The 25,422-nt window shown below is 33.7% G+C and overlaps 1 protein-coding gene across 1 annotated transcript in view; it reads right to left on the bottom strand.

Moving 5' to 3' along the window:
- LOC118187530 (equilibrative nucleobase transporter 1-like) overlaps nucleotides 1-25,422 on the bottom strand; it is a 321,014-nt gene that overhangs the window by 126,386 nt on the left and 169,206 nt on the right. The window contains exon 6 of the mRNA XM_085811987.1: nucleotides 505-597. Within this exon, the coding sequence (XP_085668113.1) occupies nucleotides 505-597 (93 nt within the window). The remainder of the gene's footprint in view (nucleotides 1-504; nucleotides 598-25,422) is intronic.

The following is a 25,422-nucleotide window of genomic DNA, read 5'->3' as shown; positions in this document are numbered from 1 at the left end:
AACATGGGATTGCTAATGGGAGTAATATAAGTGTTTTTTCCTTCCACCTTTTCTAAAAATGTATAAAATTAAATAAATGTAAAATATATTTTTAAGATTGATTGTATCGGCTTAAAATGCTATTTCATTTATGTATCATTAATTGCAGGGCCCACCAGCGGCCGAGTGGTAAAGACCCTGAACACTGGTAGTTCGGTGCAAGGTTCGAAACCCGCGAACGGGCTGGCTGCATGGGCGTTTTCGTGGTTTTCCCCGTATGTAACGTGTATACGAGCCAATTTCTCTTAGAAAGTCATCCACGAAAGCATCTTTCCCTTTAGGCAGATAGCCCTCGTGCGCTTTGCCATAATTAAATAATCCACTCCAATCCATTAATTGCAATGCAAGTAGGAATAAAAAGAAGAAAGATCCAAGATGCTGTTGTAATGTATTGCAATTAAATATATGTAAGAGCAAATATTTTATACAAGAATTTCTGAAAACTAATTCCATAAGAAATATTACCTTAATGAAGACAAACACAGATGCAGAAGCGCTGAATGCTCCACTATATAAGGTAATAATGGTCGATCTTTTTTCCGGAAACAAGTCCGCAATCTGTAAAGGAAAAAAAAAAAAAAAAAAAAAAAAATGGATTCATGAAAATCAAACATTTTACTTATCATTGTATTAATTAACATATATTAATCAACTTTTCAACAGCTCAATCGTTTTGCATTTCAGAGTTGAATTTGTTTAAAGAACAGTTAAACGTGTTTATAGTTAGAAACTATCCTTGTTTGTTTTTTAAACAAGTAATGTTTCTAAAGTTGGGAAATACAAATTCTAAGTTTATAACATTATAAAATCAAAGTTTTGTACTAAGAAGATAAAAGTGACTTGTGTTAATGTAAATGACCTAATGGAAGTTTCTCTTGAATAACATGTAACACTTCCCAACCTTAAAAAGCTAAAAAATCCGCCCTATATTCAACATGTAGAATAAAAACGAAATGTTTTCTTCTTCTTCATCCTCTTCAGCCAACGCGCGTTGCTCAGCTACAGTCTGTCTATAATAAGAAAAGCTCTCGTCAGTTAGTCTGCAGCTGTCTGTTGCCGTAGAAACGAGCCTTGAGCCATTTTCCGTAAGGGTATCTTGAAGATTTACTTTTCAGTTTAAAGAAGAATTGGCAACCCCTGGTTCTCTCCTATTTGAAATAGACTAGCCCCGTTGTTATAGCAACCGCCACCCGTCAGACACTGAGGGGGGGTGCTGTTCTTCTCGTAGACAGACGGTATATGACGCCGTGCCAATCTTCATGTCTTCTTGGGTTTCTAAACCGAGAGCGTTGCAGGTGTGGAAATGATCAGTGTGTAGAATTTACTATTTCAGTGAAATCTCAAACCTCAACCTTCCAGCATGCGCGTATGCGCAAAATTTACGACAAATTCTATTTTTAATGCACATTTTTCGTATACCGAAGCTGAGACGTCTGAAGGTCATTTCTATTCCTCCTATCTACCATTCCCAAATCATGGAAGTCATTTGACTTTTCTTTATTTTTTGGTGGGTTTGTGCTACGCGGAAGCTTTTTCGTAAAAGTTACGACACGCGCATGGTCGTGGGTGAAAATTCGGAAAATATTTTTTCTCAAATATTTTGTAATTTTGTGTTATTAATTCCCGTGTATTATTTTAATTTTTATACATTTGCCTCTGTAAATTTTTATATCGGTTTTTACGGCAAAAAAAAAAAAAAAAAAAAAAAAAAAAAAAAAAAAAATATGTGCAACCAGCTGATTTTGCTCGCATTCTTCAACAATTATCTGATGAGAAAAAGAAAGACAAGGAAACCTTTGGATGGGAGAACAATAGCAATTTCCCTTCCTTATTTTCTTTTATTTCTATTTTTTTAGAAATAAGTAAAAATATTAAAGTTAGTTTACAGTACGTTTTTGTAATCAGCAAGAAGTAAAATTCCTTGAAGAAGTAAGTAATGCTAAACTTACTTTTTTCCCACCAAAGTAAACGTGTATACGAGCCAGTTTCCCTTAGAAAGTCCTCCACGAAAGGCATCCCTCCCCTCAGGCAGATAGCCCTCGTGTGCTTTGCCATAATTAAATACACCAACACCAACACCAACCCACCAAAGTAAGTATGTTTTCCTTTTTTATTGGTCTATACTTGCCTTTGATGAATATTAAAATTAGCTTCGATTTTAAAATATAATTATTAATTAATAAATTTAAATTTTACTATAATGAAACACATCATTGCATTTCCATCTCACTAGCATAAAAACTTGAACGTAATTTATTTATATTTGAATGGGATATCATTTGTATTTTGCAATAATAAGGTTAATATTTTATTTCTTAACAAATTTATTATCAATATTCACTCATTTCTGTCGTTTTTCGTGCCAGAAACGGCAAAAAAAAAAAAAAAAAAAAGATGTCGTAAAAAATATGACGCGCGTGTGCTCAAGTAAGATTGCCAAGCGCTCGTGCTGGAAGGTTAACTGACAAGCACAATTCTTTCAACAGATATCTTTCAAAATTGATCCTCGATCCTAGCAATGTATGCCCACCAGCGGCCGAGCGGTAAAGTCGCTGAACACTGGTAGTCCGGTCGGAGGTTCGAATCACGCGAACGGGCTGGCTGCATGGGTGTTTTCGTGGTTTTCCCCATGTGTAACGTGTATACGAGCCAGTTTCCCTCAGAAAGTCCTCCACGAAGGCATCCCTCTCCTTAGGCAGATAGCCCTAGTGAGCTTTGCCATAACTAAATACACACACACACACACACCCTAGCAATGTACATTCTGCACCCTCCCCCTCAAAGAGAGAGAAAGGTTACAGTTCTATATTTTACGTACTATTGGGCCAACTGACGAAATTTAGCTTGCGCTTTTCAGATCTCGAAAGCGCGACTTATATTTATATACAGCACTGTTCTAACGTATGTATTTGGACACAAAATCGGACTCTTTCTGAAATGGCAAACTAGTTTTTTTCATCTTTCGACTCTACTACTCAGATTATGCATGAAGATTAAATTGCGTAAATTTTGGTCAGAAACTTACTGAGAAATCCAAAAATTTATCTTACGCACTTTTTTTTTTTTTTTCATTTTCCGCCAAGAATAATTCATTTGGGGCATTTCTTGATTTATCGTAACCTACTTTCCTTTCCCTTTTGATCTGCACAAACGGGAAAAAATTACTTCGTTCATTCTTTCAAGTAATTTTCTTTACATTATTATTATTTCTAATCATAGCTGTTATTTCTAGATAAGTAAACCACATTTTGGATAAGTAAACCACACAGCGCATGAAACACAATAGAATAAATGCATTCTTTAAAATTCACTCTATTTGTTTACCATAGCGACACTCTGGCTCTAGATCACTTAACAGTATTATATTTCGTCCATATTATAACTCAGAATGCACAAAATTTATATCATTTAAGAATTATCTAATCGTTGCCACATGTTCTATTCAAATACTATAATAAATCTAAAACGATGTATAAATGAAATTAAGCAAACAAAACAAAAAAGGAACAGTTTTTCACAGACGATTGAGTATTTTTCATTCAATTAGCGAAGTTAAGGCAAAAATACATTTAATATCTGTATTAAAAAGTACGAAGTAAATCTTAAATACTTATTTCCTCGAAAAAATTCCAGAAAGGATTAAGCATGATTGAATTCGCGATAATAAATGAAGGCGTTATCTTTGTTGCTGCGAAGCGAAGTTTCTCTAGATTGGCAACAAATCCACTAGTCTGCTGTTTCAAATGTAAACAATGAATGGCGCCATCAAAAAAGTTATTAGGCTTAGCGGCACTTAAACAACTTTAAAATTGTTGATAATTCTAAAAATATTGCCTTCAGATTTACTAAAGGCATAAAAACCTTAACCGGAAGATAAGAACGACATAATTCAATCATTTTTAAAGCAAGAAATGTACAATTTACAAACATATAAAAGTAAAGAAACTGAGATCACTGAGCCGGGTAACAGAGTGGATATATATATAAATATATTTATATACGTTTGGTGCTATCGATTGCAACCAAAATACGAGGTGCAAATCTACATGTTATAGCAGTCCTATGTACAAAATTTCAACGTTCTGAGGCTACTCGTTTTTGAGTTATGCGAGGTACGTACGTACGTACTTTCGTACAGACGCCACGAACGATTTTGTTCATAATTCATTTTAATTCAGTTTTATAATTTTTTTGGAGGAAAAGAGTCTTTTATTCTGTCCTTACGTACAGATATCACGCAAAAACATCGTTAAATTGCATTCGATAGCGGTCAAAATGGATATTTTCGTTGAAATATGCTGCCTGAAACTTTTCGCGATTACGATACTTTCTTTTTACTTCGTAAAAGGAATTAAAAACTGCCAACACATTTATAGTTGTTTTAGATGTAGAGGGTTTAAAAAAACAGCTCATTATACTAGTTATAAAGTTTAGTATAAACCAGTGTTAATTATAACTTTCTAGTATAATGTTTTACACGTGTTGTCATTAAACTTTGTCAACCACGGAATCCTGAAATTTTATAAACTATAATTTTTATAAACTATAAGGTTTTTTGGGGGGCAGGGGAACACGAATCAGCGTTATACTTGTAAAGTTTTTAAAATTTACAAATTTAATGCTGATTCTTGTTGTTTGACTTCTCCAATAATTTTCAGTATTTATATTTTATGACCTTCTACCAGTTCTTGTAAGCTGAGATTTGCATAACTTAGCATTAACTTCTATAACTTATCGTACAGATGCATATCTGTTATTAGCATTAATTTCTACTATTACTTTGCTTTAGGGATGTTTAGCTTCTCCGTTCCGCATGAATATTAGAATAAGTATTTTCAACGTTTAATTATATCTCTGTAATGACTTGTAGTCACATCACGTGATTGGCTATCGAGTTAGTTAAATTCTTATGCAATATTTTTGCATTAAAATTCGACTCGAAACCTAAGCAAAAAAATATTTCTTTCTTTTTTTTTTTTTTTTCTTTTTTTATGGAAACAAAATCTTCGATTGCTGATGCAAGTAACTTAATACCAAGTTAATGATATGAATCTACGTTTATTGGTAAGCAATGAATGTTGCGTGAAAATTATTCCCAGAGCTGACTTACCAGAATGTTTACATAAGCATGACTTGCAGAAAGCTCCAGTTTTTGTAAAGAGAAATCTACACATTTTCTTTTACATATGTTTTCACAAAGATTTGAATATGAGTAGTAACTATACGAGGGAAGATGATTTCAGGCCTTCTTACCTCATCTGGTTTTATATTTGTATATTGAGAGCATCTAAGGTAATTTTGCTATTTAATTAAAAAACATTTTTATCAAAAAACATAAATTTTTCGTTTTTCTCACATCTTCAAATCTCTTAAAATTTCACCCTATCATTAGATATTGTTAGTTTGGGGAAGTATAGAAATTCTATCGGCAACAAAAAAATACAGGAATTGGAAAATATTCGCTCTATAAATAAGTAGATCCGAACGCCGATCATAATTTTACTGGAAGACTAAATGCATCACTGCATATTCATATGATAATTTCTGAGTTTATGTCATTATTTATCATACCTGACTTAGAATCTAGAAAATTTTACTTTTTGATAAAATTTAATGAGATGTTGAGAAATCATATCCATATTCAATGCTTTTTCTCTGAAAATTAGTGTGAAGCAACATTTCGAACTACAAATAAGAATCTTATCATCGTACATCTAATAGATCATATACTTCTTGAAAACAAACATCTATAGAGCCCCATCTCAAAAGCTATCTAGCCGTTTCTCTGTGGGCAAATGTTTTCTGATTATCAAAAAGCGTCTTTCTTTGACAAGAAAATTCTAAGTCTGTTACCAAACACACTCTGCACAATAAAGGCGGGAGAGAGGGGAAGGATCAATATCTACTTTTCTACTGGTTCGATTGATGAAATTTGACTTGCATTTTTCGTGTCTCAAAAGTTCAACTTAGGATATAGTGTTGTTCTAACATAGGTATTTTAACACAAAATGATTTTTACTGAAATGACATACCGAATTTTTTCCATATTTCAATTCTACGGCTCAATTATGTCAAAGCGTTGAGTTTTGTAAAATTCGCCCTATTAGTTTTAAAAAAATTAGCTCTCAGAATTTTATGTCCTCAGTGTTAATTTAACTTAGTTATATATTTATTAATATCTCTTTTTACTTCCTTGTACGAAATAAAAAGGAAGTACTGTAATCGCGAAAAGGTTCAGGCAGCATTTTGCAACGAAAATATCCATTTTGACCGCTATCGAATGCAATTTAACGATGTTTTTGCGTGATATCTGTACGTAAAGACAGAATTAAATACTCTTTTCCTTCAAAAAAAATTATAAAACTGCTTTAAAATTAATTCTGAAGCCAATTTTTCGTGGCGTCTGTGCGAACGTATGTACGTATCTCGCATAACTCAAAAACGAGTAGCCTCAGAACGTTGAAATTTTGTATATAGGACTACTATAACATGTAGATGTGCACCTCGTATTTTGGTTGCAATCGGCCGCACCAAACGTATATAAATATATTTATATATATATCCACTCTGTTAGCCGGCTCAGTGATCTCAGTTTCTTTACTCTTATATGTTTGTAAATTGTACATTTTGTGCTTTAAAAATGATTGAATTATGTTGTTTTATCTTCCGGTTAAGGATTTATGCCTTTAGTAAATATGTGTGCAATATTTTTAGAATTATCAGCAATTTTAAAGCTGTTTAATTGCCGCTAAGTCTTTTTTTAATGGCGGCCATTGATGTTTACATTTGAAACAGGAGACTAGTGGATTTGTTGCCAATCTAGAGAAACTTAGCTTCGCAACAACAAAGATAACGCCTTCATTTACTATTTAAATCATGCTTAATCCTTTCTGGAATTTTTTCGAGGAAGTAAGCGTTTAGGATTTACTTCGTAATTTTTAATATAGATATTTTGAGTTTTTATTTATTTTTGCCTTCTCGCGAAGTGAGAACTGAATTAATTAAATGAGAAATACCCAATCGTCTGTGAAAAACTGTTTCTTTTTTTGTTTTGTTTTCTTAATTTCTTTTATATATCATTCTAGCTTTATTATAGTATTTGAATAGAACATGTGGCAACGATTAGATAATTCTATTCTTTAAATGATATAAATTTTGTGCATTATGAGTTATAAAATGAACGAAATATAATACTGAAGTGGAGTCATCACTTTTGCGCAACACAAAAAGTGAGAATTTTAGCTGATTTTCGAGTTTTAATAAGTCAAATGGTTTTTGTCATACATATATGAAATTTTCAGTGTGTCATCTTTATACATAGATGATTATCTTTATTTATTTATTTTACTTAAACTAACAGTATTTTCCGAAAATTTAAAATTTGTACTGAAGCACTGCGCGCAAACTGACAGTAATACAAATTTAGTTACAGTAATAATTTTTAAGTGAATCTAGCGCCAGTGTGTCGCTATGGTAAACAAATACTACAGTGAATTTTAAAGAATGCATTTATTCTATTGTTGTTTATGCGCTGTCGGCGAAGTAGATTTAATTCAATCCAATAAGTTTAAATGAAATGCAAGAAAAATGCGTATAATTTAATATTCCGTACAAGGAAGTCATGTGGTGTACACATCAGATTTTTTTGTTTTGTTTGCTTAATTTCTTTTTTACATCGTTCTAGCTTTATTATAGTATTTGAAAAGAACATGTGGCAACGATTAGATTATTCTTTAAATGATATACATTTTGTGCATTCTGAGTTATAATATGGACGAAATATAATACTGTTAAGTGATCTAGAGCCAGAGTGTCGCTACGTTAAACAAATAGAGTGAATTTTAAAGAATGCATTTATTCTATTGTGTTTCATGCGCTGTCGGTGAAGTAAATTTAATTCAATCTAATAAGTTTAAATGAAATGCAAGAAAACAATGCGTATAATTTAATATTCCGTAGAAGGAAGTCATGTGGTGTACACATCAGATTTTTTTTCTTATGAAATTTTAAATACTCATCAACCATTCTGAAATTTTTTTATGTAAATACCTGATCGAAAAATTATTGTAAAGTCCATATTATGAACTAGCGATTTAAAGTTATCTTTGTGTACTTGCAAATATAATTTTTAAAACCTAGATAAAAAATATATGACGGATTGATGAAAATAAAATTCCAGGCAATAACTATAAGAATAGAATGGAAGTACCGTCATACAAAAACTAAATAATAAACATAATTATTATTCTGTCTGTCAATGGGCACTACAGGTTAGAAATATCATTCTGATCCTTCCCGAGCAAACCTTTTTCGGTTGTTTATCTTTTCAACCGTGTTTTGTTAGCTCAAAAAAGTTAACATTTATGTATCCTCCATTGTTGGGTGCTTCAACTTACATTAGCAAAAGGAAGTCAGTAAGAGATATATACACAGTGCGCAAATAAAAAATGGGCAGTTCTATATCTCCCGTTCTACTGGGCCGATTGATGAAATTTAAATTTCGTTTTTCATGTCTCGAAAGCGCGACTTAGTATATATATTAGATTTTTATATAATATTGTTCTAACATAAAAATTTTGACAAAAAATCGGGACTCCTTCTGAAATAACCTACCCCAAGGTTTTCCATATTTCGATTTTACGACTCAAATCATGCCTAGGTATTAAATTTTGTAAAATTTGGTGCGAAATTACAGAGAAATTCAAAAATTTACCTTGGCCCAATCAAATATAGGTATTTTGACACAAAATCCGAGTTTTTCAGAAATGACATACCTCATTGTTTTTCCATACTTAGTTTTTACGACTCAAATTATGCCTAAATATTAAATTTTGTAAAAATCGCACGAGTAATTTTTAAAAAATTAGCTCTCAAAATTTTAGCTCCTCAATGTCAATTGAATTTGGTATATATTTATTATTCTCTCATTTTTATTTAACTTATTTGATTCTTATTTTCACATTTCGAAATTTAGGTTCATTCCAAATAAAATTCGCCCATTTTTTATGATTTATTTTTTAAATTTGTATTTTTGAATACTTTTTATTAGTTTTTCGAAACCTATAAAATGTTTACCATCATCTTAAAGTAGATGCATTTCTAAGCATACCTGCAAAAAAATTAGAAATTTTGGTTCAAAATTTCCGAAGATAAGATATAAGTCAATTTATTGGCGCGTTTTTAAATTTGGCATATTTGTTGAAAGCGACAACAAGATCAAATGTGGTACCTGTACAATGGAAGAGAAAGGAAAATAGGTTGCCGTACATTAAGAAGTTAGCCAAGTAAATTATTCTTGGCTGAAACTGAAGAAAAACGCGCCAAGATAAATTTCTGAATTTCTCCGTAAATTTCGCACCAATTAAAAAAAATTAATATTTTGGCATAATGTGAGCCGTCGAATCGAAATATGTAAAATAATTTGTATGTTGTTTCAGAAAAAGCCCGATTTTGTGTCAAAATACCTATGTTAGAGCAATGCTATATATAAATCTAATATATATCCTAATTCGCTATTTCCAGACGTGAAACGCAATTTAAATTTCGTCAATCGGCTCAGTAGAACGAGAGATATAGAACTGTTCCCCTCCCCTTTTGTTTTCTTTTTTTTTCCTTTTTTTTTTTTTTTTTTTGCGCAATATACCTATATACAGAATTAGAGGCTTGTTCCCCTTACATTTCATCAGGTGTTTCAGCCTGGCTAGTTGCTGTATGGCTAGTTATTGTATGTCTCTTAATATAGGTGAAGGTCCATGAGTATCCTAGCACCCCGTTGTCCACAGTATTTATAAGGAAGGTCTTTGAGGTTTTGGTGTTCTTGGATCTGTGGGAGGGAGGTTCTGATGGTGGATGTGACCGGACAGTTTTTATGTAGTGCGTGACATCTGCTGTGGAAGCTGAAGCTCCGCAGGACATTCTGATGGAAGATCTGCTAAGGTAAGCCGGGAACCTTCCATCATGTGCGTAGGTTTGTTGCAAGTAGAACTCGGACTTTAGTCTCTTGGTGGAGACCGCCAGAAAGATGGAGAAAGTGTGTCGCCCTGTCTCCGAATCGTCCCAGCGATCCTGCCAAAGGAATATATAGGCGCAATGCAAATAGTAAAGTAAGACATCATCCCATCAGCATCCAGAAATAAACGTACGTATAATTAAAGTATTAAGATCTGTACTCATGAGAAACATACGTCGAAGAACGCATACTAAGAACAAAATTTGAAGTCATTGGTTACTATGCCAGTGAAATATAGTATTCTCAATACCTAATGATTTAATATTGGATGGGTACTTATGCTGTAATACTGGATGGTAATACCTCTAAGGGTGCTTTAATGTTGGATGTGAGCTAATAAAAGCAGATGCAGAAGCTTTAAAGAAGCTGCCATTGAGTTGAAAGGGAACAACTGCATTAGTTTACAAAACATAATTTTAATGACAAAATATCAGTCAATATATTGTTGTTATTAATGTATAACAACACTATGATCTGTATGATGTAATCAGAGCAAGTCCACGAATTATTATTGTGGTAAGGAGTACAAGACTGCCAGTCTGACTCATGCTTATTGGCAGTCTGGCTTCATGCTCATTGGCAGTATGACTCAGTTCCGCCCCAGTTTTTGAAGAACAGCGCCCAGGCAGAGAATCCGAAGAGCTTTCACTCCTCTTTCCCTACCATCAACCTCTCGAGAGGACCTTCGATTCACAGCATATATTGAGCGCCCCCATGCCCCATGGACACTATACATTTATAAATATCCATGCCTTTTCTGAAATTCGAGCCTGGGCCCTTTGGCACGAGACTCAACGTTGTTAGTCACATTCCCTCTGAGCGATACTAGTATATTGTAAAAGGTATAATTCCCAAATATCTGAACTGATCAAACAGTAACTTCGAAAATCTCCACCAACATGGAGATACATAACAACATCCTCCAAATGCATCCATTATAGACGTTACTAAATAGCTTCTGAATGAGCATTGCTTTTCAAGAGCAATTTTGTTACGCTGCTGTGAGCATTGAAAATAAAAAAAAAAAAAATAGCTGTGAGCACTGTTTATTATGCTATCTGCCGTACCCAAAGCATAAGCTGAGTTAATTGTGTGACGTTCTTTACTGAACTGAGGTTCGTGATGGGTGAATACGGACATATCTAATATGGATCGCTCTCTGAGTATTACATTTCAACACCCTTAAAGAAAAATATGATTTATTTTAATAGATAAGAGTATTGATAATTGATACCTTGTAATGCATATAATACGACATTAATGTTAAATAATATAATCAATCCACTTATTGGAAATGAAAACAAGATCTAAGGCTAGTTTAATTATGGTAAAGCAAACAAGGAATAGCAACTATATGAACAATTTCATATGAGTGTTTCTAAAGGAATCCGGTTCATGTCCTTTCTGAACATCATAAAAACTTCGAAAGCGAACATGCACCTTTCGCCTTCTCCGAAAATAGAACCTGACTCGAACACCAAAGCTCTCTTAGAGTTTCAATGACTTAGTAGCCGTCTTATCGGCCACTAATAAATCAATATAGTATTAGAATATTAGAACATTATATCTATTATTATTAATTTACAGATAGTAAATAGTAATTGAAAATAAATATCACTTTTCGTTTTACTTATTTCGAAGCAAAACGGTCAAAAATGCGTTAGTGAAATGGGAATTTAATTAATTAAAATGTTATGATTTGTGCCATCCAATAATTGTAAGTATTTGCTGAAGTCCACTTTGTCTTTTCGGCCAAAAATAATATCTGTTGCGGCTACGTTTTATAAAAATAAATTTACATGTATTTAAATTCGTAGAAAGTAGCGAATCGGCTGCCAAGTGGGAAAAGAAGCAAAATGCTGATTTTTTTTTTAATCCCGAGATGTAATTCCCTTCGTAAAGGGAGGATAATTATATGATGTTTTTGTGACTTTGCTCGTAGATAATAACTTACACATGTACAGATTAGTTATTCTTAGTAAATTCTAAGCTAAGATATCCATTTACATAGATAGATAGATAGCCCTAGTGCTCATTGCTATAAACAAATAAATAAAACTTATTAAATTTTATGAGTATTTTTTATTTAATTGATTTTTTTTTAAATTCTACTCCTTAAATATCTAGACGTGTCCGTCGAGGCTGAGCGGTAGAACCCGCTGAACACTGGTAATTTGGTTTGGGCTTCGAGTTCTGGCGAACGGGCTGGCTAAATGGGCATATTCGTGGTTTTCGCCATGAGTAACATGGACACGAGCCAGTTTCCCTTAGAAAGTCCTCCACAAAGGCATCCCTCCCTTTCCGTGCAATTCCTAATGGAGCAGTACGTAATAAATAAATACATTATGGAGCCATTAGGATTTTTTTGGAAGCAGGAGAGGTGAGAAATGAGCAATGCTCCCTCCGATGCTCGAACCCTGGACCTCTCAAATACGCGTCGAATATGCTTCCAATTATATCACGAAAGTATGCGGAAAGAGGAAACACTTGGCACACCTTATAAAAAGAGGAAACACACTTTATAAAATAAATAAATAAAAGTCTAAATAAAACACTTGGCATAAAATAAATAAATATAAAATAAATAAATAAAACACTTGGCACACCTTATAAAAAGAGGAAACACACCTTATAAAATAAATAAATAAAAGATTAGACGCTGGGAAAAGTAGATTTAACCACTTTAAAAATTAACAGTCTGAATATAAATATACACTCATGCCCATAAATTAAGGATAATGCAAAATCAGGTAAAGGAAGAGTTAGAAGCAAAACAAATTTGACTTATTTGTAAAGCTTATTTATTAAACAAAAGGTAAAGAGCAAAAAAGATGCTATTTGATATTATTAAAAAAATTAGCGATTGTTTCTCCCTGGAGCAAATTACAAAAAAAAAAAAAAAACCTATTTACAAAAAACCAGTATTACATGGTTGGTATGATTGTTAATACATTGTATGTCTCCCAGACGATGCAATACAATCCGTACAACGCCTCGGCATGCTGAGTATCAAATTATCGATCTGATCTTGGGGGATATTACACCACTCAAAAAGCAATGCTCTTCGAAGTTCCGGTAGACATGTGGGAGGAGGTTGACGGACTGCATCCTTTCTGCCAATCATGTCCCACACGTGCTCTACTGGATTCAAGTCCGGTGAGACTGCTGGCCAGTTCATACGGGTGATATCCTCCGATTGCAGGCATTCGCTTACGATGTTTGCACTGAGAGGACAGGCGTTGTCATCCATAAACACAAATTGTGCGTCCATGGCGCCACGAAACAAACGTACATGATGTTCCAGAATGACGTCCCGATAGATTTCGCTTGTCATGGTTCCAATTTGAACATGCAAGTCAGTTCTGGAACCCAGAATAATTCCACCCCAAACGAGCACTCCTGCACCACCGCAACGGTGTCGTTCAAGGATGTTTTCTTGGTGGTAACGGGTACCTGGAACTCTCCTTATGAAAGAATGCAAGCTAAACCTGGACTCGTCGGAAAACATGACACAAGCCCACTGTTGCGGTGTCCACAATGCATGCTCTCTACCCCAGGCTAACCGCAGGCGACAGTGAGTTGCAGTAAGTGGAACGCATCTGACAGGTCTACGAGCATATAGACCAATCTGCCCTAAGCGTCTGTACACGGTCTGCCTTCAAATTGTCGTACCAGTGGCTGAAGAGAGCTGACGAGACAGGTCTGAGGCTGTGCTCCGCCTGTTTCTTTTGGCAGTAACTGCCAAATACCGGTACACATTCGGTGTTGTAACTCTGGGACAACCTGTGCTGTAACGTCTACTCACATTACCATCAAGCTGGAATCGTTGGCAAAGCCTGGAGATGACATTCTGGGCAATTCCAAGTTCGTCTGATACTTCCAGTTGGGTACGCCCACATTTCAGACGGCCGATAATTCTACCACGTAAAAAATCATCCAAACGCGTCCTTTGTGTCATAACTATTCGGTTATTGCACTGAAATGCTTATAAAGCGCCTGCGAACAATTTTACTTCTTTGTCTGTATTCCTTATATATCACTCTCTTACACTCTTCATTGTTACGTACCATCGGTGTCATCTGGTTACTTCCTGAAATTTGCATACGATTCTTGAAGATGTATGTAGTGATTTTACAGGTGATATATTTATTTTAGAGTTCGATTTCCGCGTGACTCTGAATTATCCTTAATTTATGGACATGAGTATATATACAAATATTATAGCATTTCTTTTCCACTATCCTTTAACATAATCTAAATTTAGAAGCAGACTGAAATTTGAATTTTTCTTTATACAGATATAACTATTTAATGTCTTCACGTAATTACTCAAGTAACTAATCACATTAGTTTCCTATTTTTGAATTTAGGGAAGCTCTAAATAGATGATTTTTTGACAGTATATAAAATTTAATTACCTAAAATATTTACAATTTAAATGAGATTTTGACCATATGAACTAACTTTTTATTCGTAAACTCTTTTATTTCTCGTGCTCCATCAGGATAGTAAATTATATTTGCATCACCATCGATTATCATATTCAACAAGGTTATGAAGTTTTTAAAGTTTCATTGTTGCTGAAGTTATACGTTACCTCTTTTCGATTATTATTAAACGATATTTGGGATAATTTCAACCTTGAAACTTTTGCGCCTTAATAAAATAATATATTTATCTTTATTCTCCTTGACCTTGCTCATAACACGATTACTACTTTCCTGACCTTGATCATTATACAAATGCTTTACCTGCAAGAAATATTACCTAATATACCCGTAGGGATCTTATTAATGGAAGTTTTAAAAGCCGAAATAACCATGTTACCTGCTGTATAAACATAAGAGAAGCAGTTTGGCTTAGGAAGTAAATTTGTAGTTTATATTTTGGGTTTTAACGAAGAATGTTACCTCCGGACTTTTAGATGCAGCAGACTTTACAATTGCTTAATTAATTTGTATAATACAATTCTTAAGTGTTCAATGAAGCATGTTTCTTTTCGAGCACCTACGAGATCGTGAATTCTCCGTAGTACATCTATCTTCCATTTATTAGGTCAAACATCCATAAGTTCGTACGCATTAAGAGTATGCTTGGAATTCACTATGACGCATTTACTAAAACAATACAATTTTGAACCTGTTGAAACTTGTCATCGTTTGACTAAAATATTATTCAGTTCATCACCAACTTTCGTAAATATCGAACGCATTTTAGTACCCATAGAAAATGAATATAGATAATCATCACAAATGTGCTGTGCTACATTTGTTATTTTCGTGAGGGGAATCTTCCAGGTTTGCAGCAATGACAATTAATAATATACATGGTGAACACACTATTAGTGTAAGGACTGCCCAGAAATGGTTTAAAAAATTTTAAGTTGGAAAAAGCAGCATGGATGATGAATCCCGTTCAGGACGTTTTGAACTGTTAGAACCAAATCAAACGATTCCTTCAGAAGTTTATAGTGAACAACTTTGCCGTCTAAACTCAGAATTGATCAAAAAACGACCATGATGGGTGAATATCAAGAAAGTGTTGTTTCGTCATGATAACGCTAGACCGCATACGGCTCGAACAACGTTGCAAAAAATCAGTGAATTTAATTGGGAGCTTTTGCCACATCCTGCTTACTACTCAGATATGGCCCCAAGTGTTTTTTCACTTATTTCGTGCCTTACAAAATTTTATACTGGGGAAAAAAATTAAATTCTACGATGAACAGGATGTACACAATGAACTTTCAAGTTTTTTTTTGCATCAAAACCAGAGTCTTTCTCCAGCAATGGCATAAAAATGCTGCCTGTAAGATGGCGGGACATAGTAAATAATGGAGGAAAATATATAATTGATTAAAACGTTAAATTGTGATTTTTTATATTATTTAAAAATTTACCAAAAATGCACAATTTTATGGACTGACCCGATATTTACGTTGACCTGCAAATACATCATGCGCAACAATACCGTAATGTGCTTTTTGTAATAAAAGAATATGCGAATTCACAGGAACTGCCATCATCAGAGTTAAAGATAACTTTTTATTACGTATTTGATGGATAAAATCGAGATGTGCATGAATTACTTATCACTTATCAGACGTGTTACTTTCACTTTCTCCCCACTTAAAGATAATTTTAAAAAATTTGACATGGACACCGCATGGATTCTTTGTACGGTCTACATAGTTTTTGATGCATTTTATTTAAACTTAGTCCCTCGAATTTAATTAGAGATATATTTCCTATTTAAGTACTTCAGTTCCCTGTTTACTTCAGACTGCAACACACTTTCTTTAAAGGTAGAAAATTCCTGAATTAAATTTTTTAAAAATCATTCTTGTTTGAAAGGAAAACTAAAGGTATGTTTTAGAATCTGAGAAAATTTAAAAACTTTATATCCAAAGCATTTTTAGATGTTGAAATTTTAAAATCATGAATGTCAAATTGTCTAAAAAAGCAAGTTTCGAAAGCAATTTTCAACAATTCGCGAAAAATTTGGAAATTAAGTTACGATTTTCATACAATCTTTATTGAAAAGTCCTTCTGCCGCTGTATACGATGGTGCAACATTTTGATATGCTTACTTTGTTGATTGAAAGAAGATATGTGAGAAAAATAATTTAGACAGCAAATGAAAGAAAGTCTGTAGGGTTTATATTTATTTTAACTAACATTTATTTTAAGTTTAAACTATCTTTCCTGTCAAGCCTTACTTTCCCCTTAGTAGAACGCGCAAGGATTCAAATTATCAGCGGAAGTATTCTGTTAAATAGAAAGGAAACGAGTTCGAGGTGTGCTGTTCGTACTTCACGAGCGCGGAGGTAGTTAGCCAGAAATTGAAGAACCCCGCGTTTCGGCCTGTGTGCTTGCCTTGGAGAATTGTTAATCGTTCAACATGATATTCAAAGTTTGCTGAATTAGCAGCGGTATTGTAAAACGCGGTGAGTTATTGCAGCGGTATTATAAAATGCGGTAGTTAGAGTCTTGTTATTATTTCTTTTTCAGAGTCTTATTTTTATTTTACCGCCGGGTCGGCGTAGTTTGTGAGCGTCAAGAGCACGCAATTGTAACTTCTTAAGTTGAATAAAAAGGGACTTAAACCCTTAGCAAGACTCTGTCTATTTTCCAGTTTCAACAGTCACCTCTTGGTTGCGTGCAGGTTGGAGGCGCGCAACTCTACAAGTCTAAATCGAATTTTGAAAAAAACATCTTTACACCGCATTGCATTGTTATCGACCAACAGTGTGTGTACAAAGTTTGAACTCTAAAACTTATCAAGAGGTTAAAAATAGATGAAAAAATTACAAACAGGTTAAAAAAAACGTAAGTGAACTTATAAAAAATAACGTTTCCGTTGCCTGTCTTCTAGAGATTGAAGCTTTACTTGTTAGCGATATAATGGATATTGTTTACCTAATTTGTCTCAAAATAATTTTATGTAATTAAATTATATTATATTGGGTCATACAAAGTTTCTGCGCTTTTTTGCCACTAGATGATATTGATGCCTATATATTCGGCAACACTCACCCGATTGTCTCAAACGAACTTGGGCTTAAAAGGTGACATTCAGCTTCCGTTGTTTGTGAAGATAGTTTTCTACTTCGTTGCTCATGTAAAAAGTTATATTTATTTGAAAATGTGTGAAGTATCTGAAGAAATGGTTTTTTACTGTAAAAGAGGTAAAAAGGCTGCAAAAACATGCCGGAAAATTTGTGAAATGTACGCTGTAAATGCTGTGAGTGAACGAAAGACTCAGGCGTGGTTGCTCGATTCCGTCCCAGAAATTTCGATGTCCAGATTGGAAGGGAATTGTCCATTATGAGCTGCTGCAACCTGGTGAAACCACCAGTTCGATCCTACTGTGCACAACTCAACCGTTTGAACGAAGCAGTCCAGAAAGGGCGACCAGAGTTGGCCAACAGAAAGAGAGTTGTGTTCCATCGTGACAATGGGCGGCTACACACATTTTTGATGACTCGGAACAAATTGACGGAACTTAGTTGGGAAGTTTTGATGCACTCACCGTATAGCCCGGACTTTGCACCATCTGACTACCATTTGTTTCGGTCTCTGCAAAACTCTCTTGATGATGAAAAATTGGCCGACCGAAACGCCGTTGAAAATCATTTGGTTAAGATTTTCGATAATAAACCACAGCAGTTCAACACAGATGGAATTATGAAGCTATCCCCAAAATGGCCAAAGGTCATAGATAATAATGGTCAATATATAGTTCATTAAAATTGATTTTCAATAAAGAAAATTTTGGTTCAAAGATGTACCAAGTAAACGCGGAGACTTTTCATATGACCAAATATTTCATTCTCCTGATTGTAGATTGCACGCTAACTATTAGTTATTTTGAGACTAATGATTGTGAGGGCGTGCAGACGTTGAAGGTCAAATATGCTGTTACAGCCTCGAAATAGACTGTACGACCTTCAACTGAAGAATATTTTAGATTACATAACACAGAACAAGGACACGAGAATCCGTTAAATAATACATTTATTCAATAAAGTGAGATCAAGGATAAGTGCACGGCCGTCAGACAGTTCAGAGTGCAATTGCTTATTTTCACAATATTTACTATGACTACCTAAAACAGCTGCCGTTGCTGTCGAGCTTAACAAACAATACATAATATAGAGTTACATTTAGAAAACTTTGTTTACTTTTTCCAACGACTTTTTTATGTTTTTTTTAAAATTCTTTTTTAATGTTTGCTTAGCCTGTTTTTCCTCTCGCCATTGAAGACGCATTAAAGTAATTATCACCCAAGCAATCAGAAAACGACTGACGCAGAAAAACCATTTGCCGAGGAGCAGGATTCCATCTGAATAAACATTTTGTTTTTTTTACTAGATGACTTGTGTAAGCTAAATACTTCCATATTTTGCAGAAATTCAGTTTAATTACGAGGTAAACAAATACATCAAAAATACTGTTACGGATTTTGTATACATGTACGTTAAATTGTATGTGAAATTGCAGTATCACTTGTATAACGCAACATGAAATCCTTGAAAAAACGAAGCTCTGCCAGAAAAACAAGGTTACAGGCGCATGTATATATGAGTAAATGGCTATCTCACTAAATTGGCGAGATATCGCCAAGATGGCGACGGTTTGGATGACTAATTTTTGTCACCAAATTTGGCGATAAATCTCTAAAAGTCTCCAGATTTGGAGACCATTTGGCGACATCTGGTCAGTGCACCTCAGAGATTTCTCAATGGCTGGGGGGACTACAGTGTCTCACAAAAGTGATGGGACAATTGTGCTTTACAAAAAGAAACTGTAATAAAATAAATAAAAAAAAAGGTAAACATTTTTTGTGGGTGTATTTCATATTTGAATTTAGTAACAATTATTACATAACATAAATTTTCTCAAAATATTAAAATATTAATTTAATAAAAATACAATTGTTTAGAACGAAGCAAAATATTTTTTGGGGTTTTATTTTTACTTAAAATCGTCTGCAGTATTTCTCTCCAGTTTGTTTTGGAAATTTTGTGTTTTTTAGCTCTGTGCAGCCATGAATGCTAAACGAAGAGAAACTTTGCCTAAACTTCGAAAATTAATTATTAATTTGCATATTAAACGTGGAAAATCTATTAGAGAAACTGCTGAAACAGTTAACTTGAGTCATTCAACAGTTTTCAATATCATTAAACGATATAAAAAGAATCATATGATTCAGGATAAAAGAAGACCTGGCCGACCATCAAAGCTATCCAATGAAATAAAGCGAATTATCGTTCGAAATATTCAAAAAAAATCCAAGAATGAGTGCTCCTAAAGTTGCTGCTGATTTACAAGCATTATATGGAGTAATTGTTAATCCTGAGACTATTAGAAGAGTAATTTGATCTGCTGGATATCACGGTAGAGCAGCCAGGAAAAAATTCTTCGTAAGTGAAAAGAATAGAAAACTCAGACTGGCTTTCGCAAAATCCAACATAAATAAGAATTCTGATTACTGGAATGAAGTTATATTTGCCGATGAGAGTAAATTTAATATATTTGGTTCTGACGGTAGAATCTTGGTGTGGAGAAAACCCAGAAAGAATTTCGCAAACAGAACTTGGTGCCAACAGTAAAACATGGTGGAGGAGCAGTTATGGTATGGGGGTGTATGTCGTCCGCTGGAGTTGGTAATCTTATTTTTATTGACAGTATAATGGATCAGCACAAGTATATTAACATTTTAAATCAAAATTTAAAGTCTTCAGCACGAAAATTGAACCTTCATAACGATTTTAAATTCTACCAGGACAATGACCTCAAGCACACTGCTTTGAACGTTAGACTCTGACTATATCTATCCTGACTATAACTATCCTGACTATATCTATCCTGACTATATCCTATATCTATCTCTGACTATAACTGTCCTGAAATAATAAAAACGCCACCACACAATCTCCAGACTTAAATCCCATAGAGAATATTTGACAAGAATTGGAATCAAGAATTCGCAAACACACCATTTATTCAAAACTACAATTAAAATCGGTGCTTCAAGAAGAATGGGGTAAAATCACTCCAGAAATCGCAAAAAAATTAGTCGAATCCATCAAAAGAAGATTAAATCATGTTTTAAAAGTAAAAGGAAATCAACAAAATATTAAAACCTTTTAAAAAGTAAAATTTTTGCATAAATATTTGATGGAAAAGTAAGTGTCCCATCACTTATGTGAGCCATTTTTTGCTCCGTTCTAAACAATTGTATTTTTATTAAATTAATATTTGAATATTTTGAGAAAAATCTATTTTATGTAATAATTGTTACTAAATTAAAGTATGAAACACACCCACAAAAAATTTTTACATGTTTTTTTAAATTTATTTTACAACAGTTTCCTTTTGTAAAGCACAAGTGTCTCATCACTTTTGTGAGACACTGTATATCCGATCAGAATGAGCATCAGCTCTTAGTCTTTAAGTTCAGAGTTGACATAGGAGTATTGAGAACTCAGTGCGAGCTTCGCTCTTTAGATGCGCTATGAATTGCGTTGTGTTTAACGCTCTTAATAGTTAGAAGTGTAACTATTGATTTGCTCTCTCGTACTAAGAAGAACTGTACGAGTACTTTTGTGGAAAGTTACATTACTTAACGCGTTTGTTTTTTGGAAAAATAAATTTTATCAAGCTATCATCTGTTCTGGTGTACTGAATCCAGTACGAATCCCTACTCACGCAACAGTACATTAACAACTACAAGAATATCGCCGAATGAGAATTTAACAAATATCACATTACAGTATAAATGAAAAATATGGCTACAAGTTTGGTCACATCGCGTGATGGCAGTATTGTGGTAAAGGGAAATAAAGTAGTTCATTTAGGAAATCTACAGCAGTTCCTCCTAGATTCATTTTGCAGCTTTAAATAGCTCTCCGCTTCGAACCCTTTCATTCCTTACTGAATACATACTGTAAGAACTTTCAAGAATTTTCCTTTCGTGGATATAAACATTAGTCGTTTATGTAAGGTAAAATTTTCATTTACAAAAACAATAATGTTTCTTTTCCGTCGTGGCTGCACTTCTGCACATAATTTTAAATTAAAAATGAATCTCTGTAGGACTTATAAAGAAACAAATAATGGTCGTTTCCACCAATACTTGTCCAATATAACCAGTTTCGACAAAAAAAAATAAACAATTCAGTTCTGAGAGAAGGAGCTTGTTGTATAGTTATTTTTCTCCTTTTCTAATTGGGATTTTTTTGCCTTCTGGCAACGAATGCGAATCGTCTGTGACAGTACAGGTTATAGAGAACTGCTTTCGCATAGCCTGAAATAACTTTTTGTGCGTTGAACACATTATTGCACTCATCGTGATTAAGATACCTTCTAAACTTTTGCTGTAATTTTCTGATTGATAGGTCCACAATAAATTGTTTCGAACTCTAACTTCAAATACTTTTCCTTATCATGTATAAACAAAGTTTTATTTACAATTTTGATATATACGAGAATTTCAGCAACATTTGAGAAAAACTGTTGTATAAAGTCCGTGAAATTATTTGAAGGCAAAAACATCATGATATTCTTTTTCATGCACTTCAGAAAACAAGACTCAGTTTCCTCCAAACAGGAAATAATTTCTCTTTGTTAGGCTTCCAGGTCAAGTGGGTTCTCCACACAAACAGAGGCCTTCAAAATACTTCCACTGTAAATAATCGGCAGATGAAAGGTATAGTGATAGAGGAGGGCATAGTTTTCTATCTTCAAACCTCGAATCTCATGTTTATTTGCTTTTTTATGTGATAGTGTCAATTGAAAACTGAATAAAGTTAGACACGTGTTTGGAAGAGATATTCATTTTTCGAAATTCAAATAAATCATTTCCCACGCTATTTCGTGTGCATGATGTGAAATTTGAAAAGTTCTCAATGAGTGGAGCGATATTAATTTGTAAATTTTGTTCTTTTCTATTTTTTAATTCCTTTCAGTTCAGAAACTTTATGATAATATACGATGATCTTTCTAATAGGAGCTGCTTCAAGAACTGAAAAACTGTGGAGGGAAAGTCCCGTATGTTACCGACATATACACTGATGTGCAAAAATTAACGACGAAGTCGAAAAATTAGCACATCAGCTGAACGAAGAGGCAGAGTGGACAGAAAGACCAATCAGGAGATTAAGTAAGGTGATGTACGGTAGCACATGCGCAGATATGCAGGTACACGTAATGGGGGAGTGTTTGAGTAGTATAAAGCATGTTGTCGGTGTAAGATCAGTATTTCTGGCAAAGAGATTGCACCCCCTATAGCAGTTAAAATCACAGTTCGATGCAATTCAAGTGCAACGAATAGATACTCGAATAATTCAGGGCATACTCAGATACTTTGAGACACAGATTACAATAAAAGATCATCCAATATATCATTGTCTCGAAATATGGATGTGCTAAACTTCACGCAGGGAAACCAGTAAAACTACTGAATAAGAAAGACCAAAAAAGTACATAGAAAGAACTCGGTTTCTCTTATCGTGAAAGAATTTATGAACACGATGTGAATTTTGCGAAACCATTAACTCTGATTATATTTTTATTATATTTTCATAAAAAATAATTAAGAAATTTATTTGAATTTCGCAAATTTTGCTGCCTATTAACTCACGGGCTTCTGAGAATCCGCGGTACACGGTTTCAAAAATCGTTTGCTAGTTTGTGACATGTAGCTGGCATTTTATGTAGTAATTATTATAACTGGAATAGGAAAATTTTATAATGAATAATTTGTTACATTCATGAAATTTTTGCTCTAGCAGGTAAATTACTGATGATTTCCTGATTATATTAGCTTACACAATATCCACCTTTTTTTTTTTTTTTTTTTTTTTGAATAAACGGAAATGAAGCGGAAAACTTTACTTCTTCACATAAAATAGTGAAAAACCGGAAAAAAAATTACTCGCATGTATATTTTGAAATTCTTACTTGAACAAATTCCGATTGGATTTATTTTACAAAATTGTAGAGTTTGACTTACGTCTATGCGGACTGTACGTAATGATGCCATTACGTACAGTCTGCATAGAGTTAACATCCAAAGTGTTAACTTTATGCAGACTGTACACAATTTATCGCTAAGTCTTAAAAGTGTAAGAGAAACTTGGGAAGACGCTTTAATTTAAAACTAAATCGGTAAACAGAAAGCAGTCCTGATGGTAGTTACAAAGCTGTCAGCACTTATGGAGTGAAAACTCAAAGCAGTAAATCAAATGTAAAGCTAAATTTAATTAAACTAATAACCATAGGCAGAGCAAATTTAACGCGAAGTTGGCTCAGAACTTCGCCGGCGTGAATTCAACTATCAGCAATTGTAACGTACAGCCGAAGACAGAAACCCTTTTCTCAAATAGCAAATCAAGAACACGTTCTAATTTAATAATGTCAGAACTTCCCTTTAAATACACGTGAACTCTTGCATTCTGACGGGAAACGGAAAGAGATAAGTGATAGTACCAGCTTCAGAACATAAAATAACACGTTATTTAAATTAAAGAAACTTCACGAAATTTTTAAGCCTTTTGAAATGATCTGAAACTTATTGTTTTTCTTCAAGAAGCAATTCTCGTCTTCAAACAGAAAACAACTGTTCTTTTATAAAAAGAAGCTTAAAAAAATTGAAGCCAGTGTAGGAATGAATTTTGGTTAACTTTAAATTTAAGTTATGTTTTTAAATTATGTTGCTCATCTTACGTCAATTACTTTTACTGCTGCTTCGGATTTTTCACTTCCTATTATTCTCCTTTTCTTTTCTTTTTATTTCAATAATTGCTCAAGCAGTGACGTATAATTGGACCCTTAATAATCCTTAAATAAATGACATTTACCCGCCTCTAAATGCTTAAAAGCATTTCGAGGTCTCGTTATATCAACCAGTTTTCGTGTTGAATGCAATAAATGTCAAGTGTTCTAGTTTATTTTCATCTCAACAGATGGTAGCACGAGCGTCTCTTGTCTTAACTAGCATGTTGTAAATATTTTTCTAAATTTCGAATTTTTAATTGTTAATAACTTCAATAAACTCTATTTCGCGATACTTAACTACATGTCACAATACGCTACAACACAAACTTGAGCACCCCAATCCTTTTTGTACACAGATTTTTCTTTCCTGTTACAAAGATGTCGAATTTTCTAATACCTGTTAAGTTAGAAATAAATGCTATTATTTTACCAAAAATACGTATTGCATGAAATATATGATATTAGATGTTAAAAGAGCACATGAACTGAGTGTGTAAAGTAACGATTTCTTGTTAATCTTCAAATTAAAACTCAGCGATTTTAAACAAATCCTAGTTTAGAAATGCACAGTTGTATTATGCATCTCGCCGTCCAACAGAGAATATGATTTTCTTCAGTAGATTTTTAAATGATAATACATACGGAAAAACAAACGAGATATACAGCTGAATCACATTAATACGACCACATTTTAGTATCCAGTATAAGCAGCGGCGCTAGATGGTCTGAAAGGTATTCAGTAGGATGCTGGAAAGTGTTCATAAGTATACTAAACTATGCTGACCGAAGTACAGTTGACAGCTGCTTAAGACTGCGTGATACGAATTGAATTTCCATAAGGAGAACAACAAGATATATTCCCTTCCATAGACTCTTCATTAAGTCTGGGGAATCTGAATGCCAGGAAAATACAGCTTTGCTATCTTCCAGCCACTTAAGTGTATGCCTATCTGTTGTAACGTGTTGTGTTACTATGACGGCATTCGCCAGGAAAGAAAACGTAAGTACATGATGTGCAAGGATTGATGTATATTTAAAGCTTTCTATGATACTATCCACAATGATGAGGGACCTAAATAAAAGATTTTCCAG

This window comes from Stegodyphus dumicola, chromosome 2, assembly GCF_044657685.1.
Source record: "Stegodyphus dumicola isolate Sdum_Otavi_A_Nest chromosome 2, ASM4465768v1".
Classification (NCBI taxonomy): Eukaryota; Metazoa; Arthropoda; class Arachnida; order Araneae; family Eresidae; genus Stegodyphus; species Stegodyphus dumicola.
The sequence above is the reverse complement of the archived record's forward strand: the minus strand, read 5'-3'. Positions and strand labels throughout refer to the sequence as shown.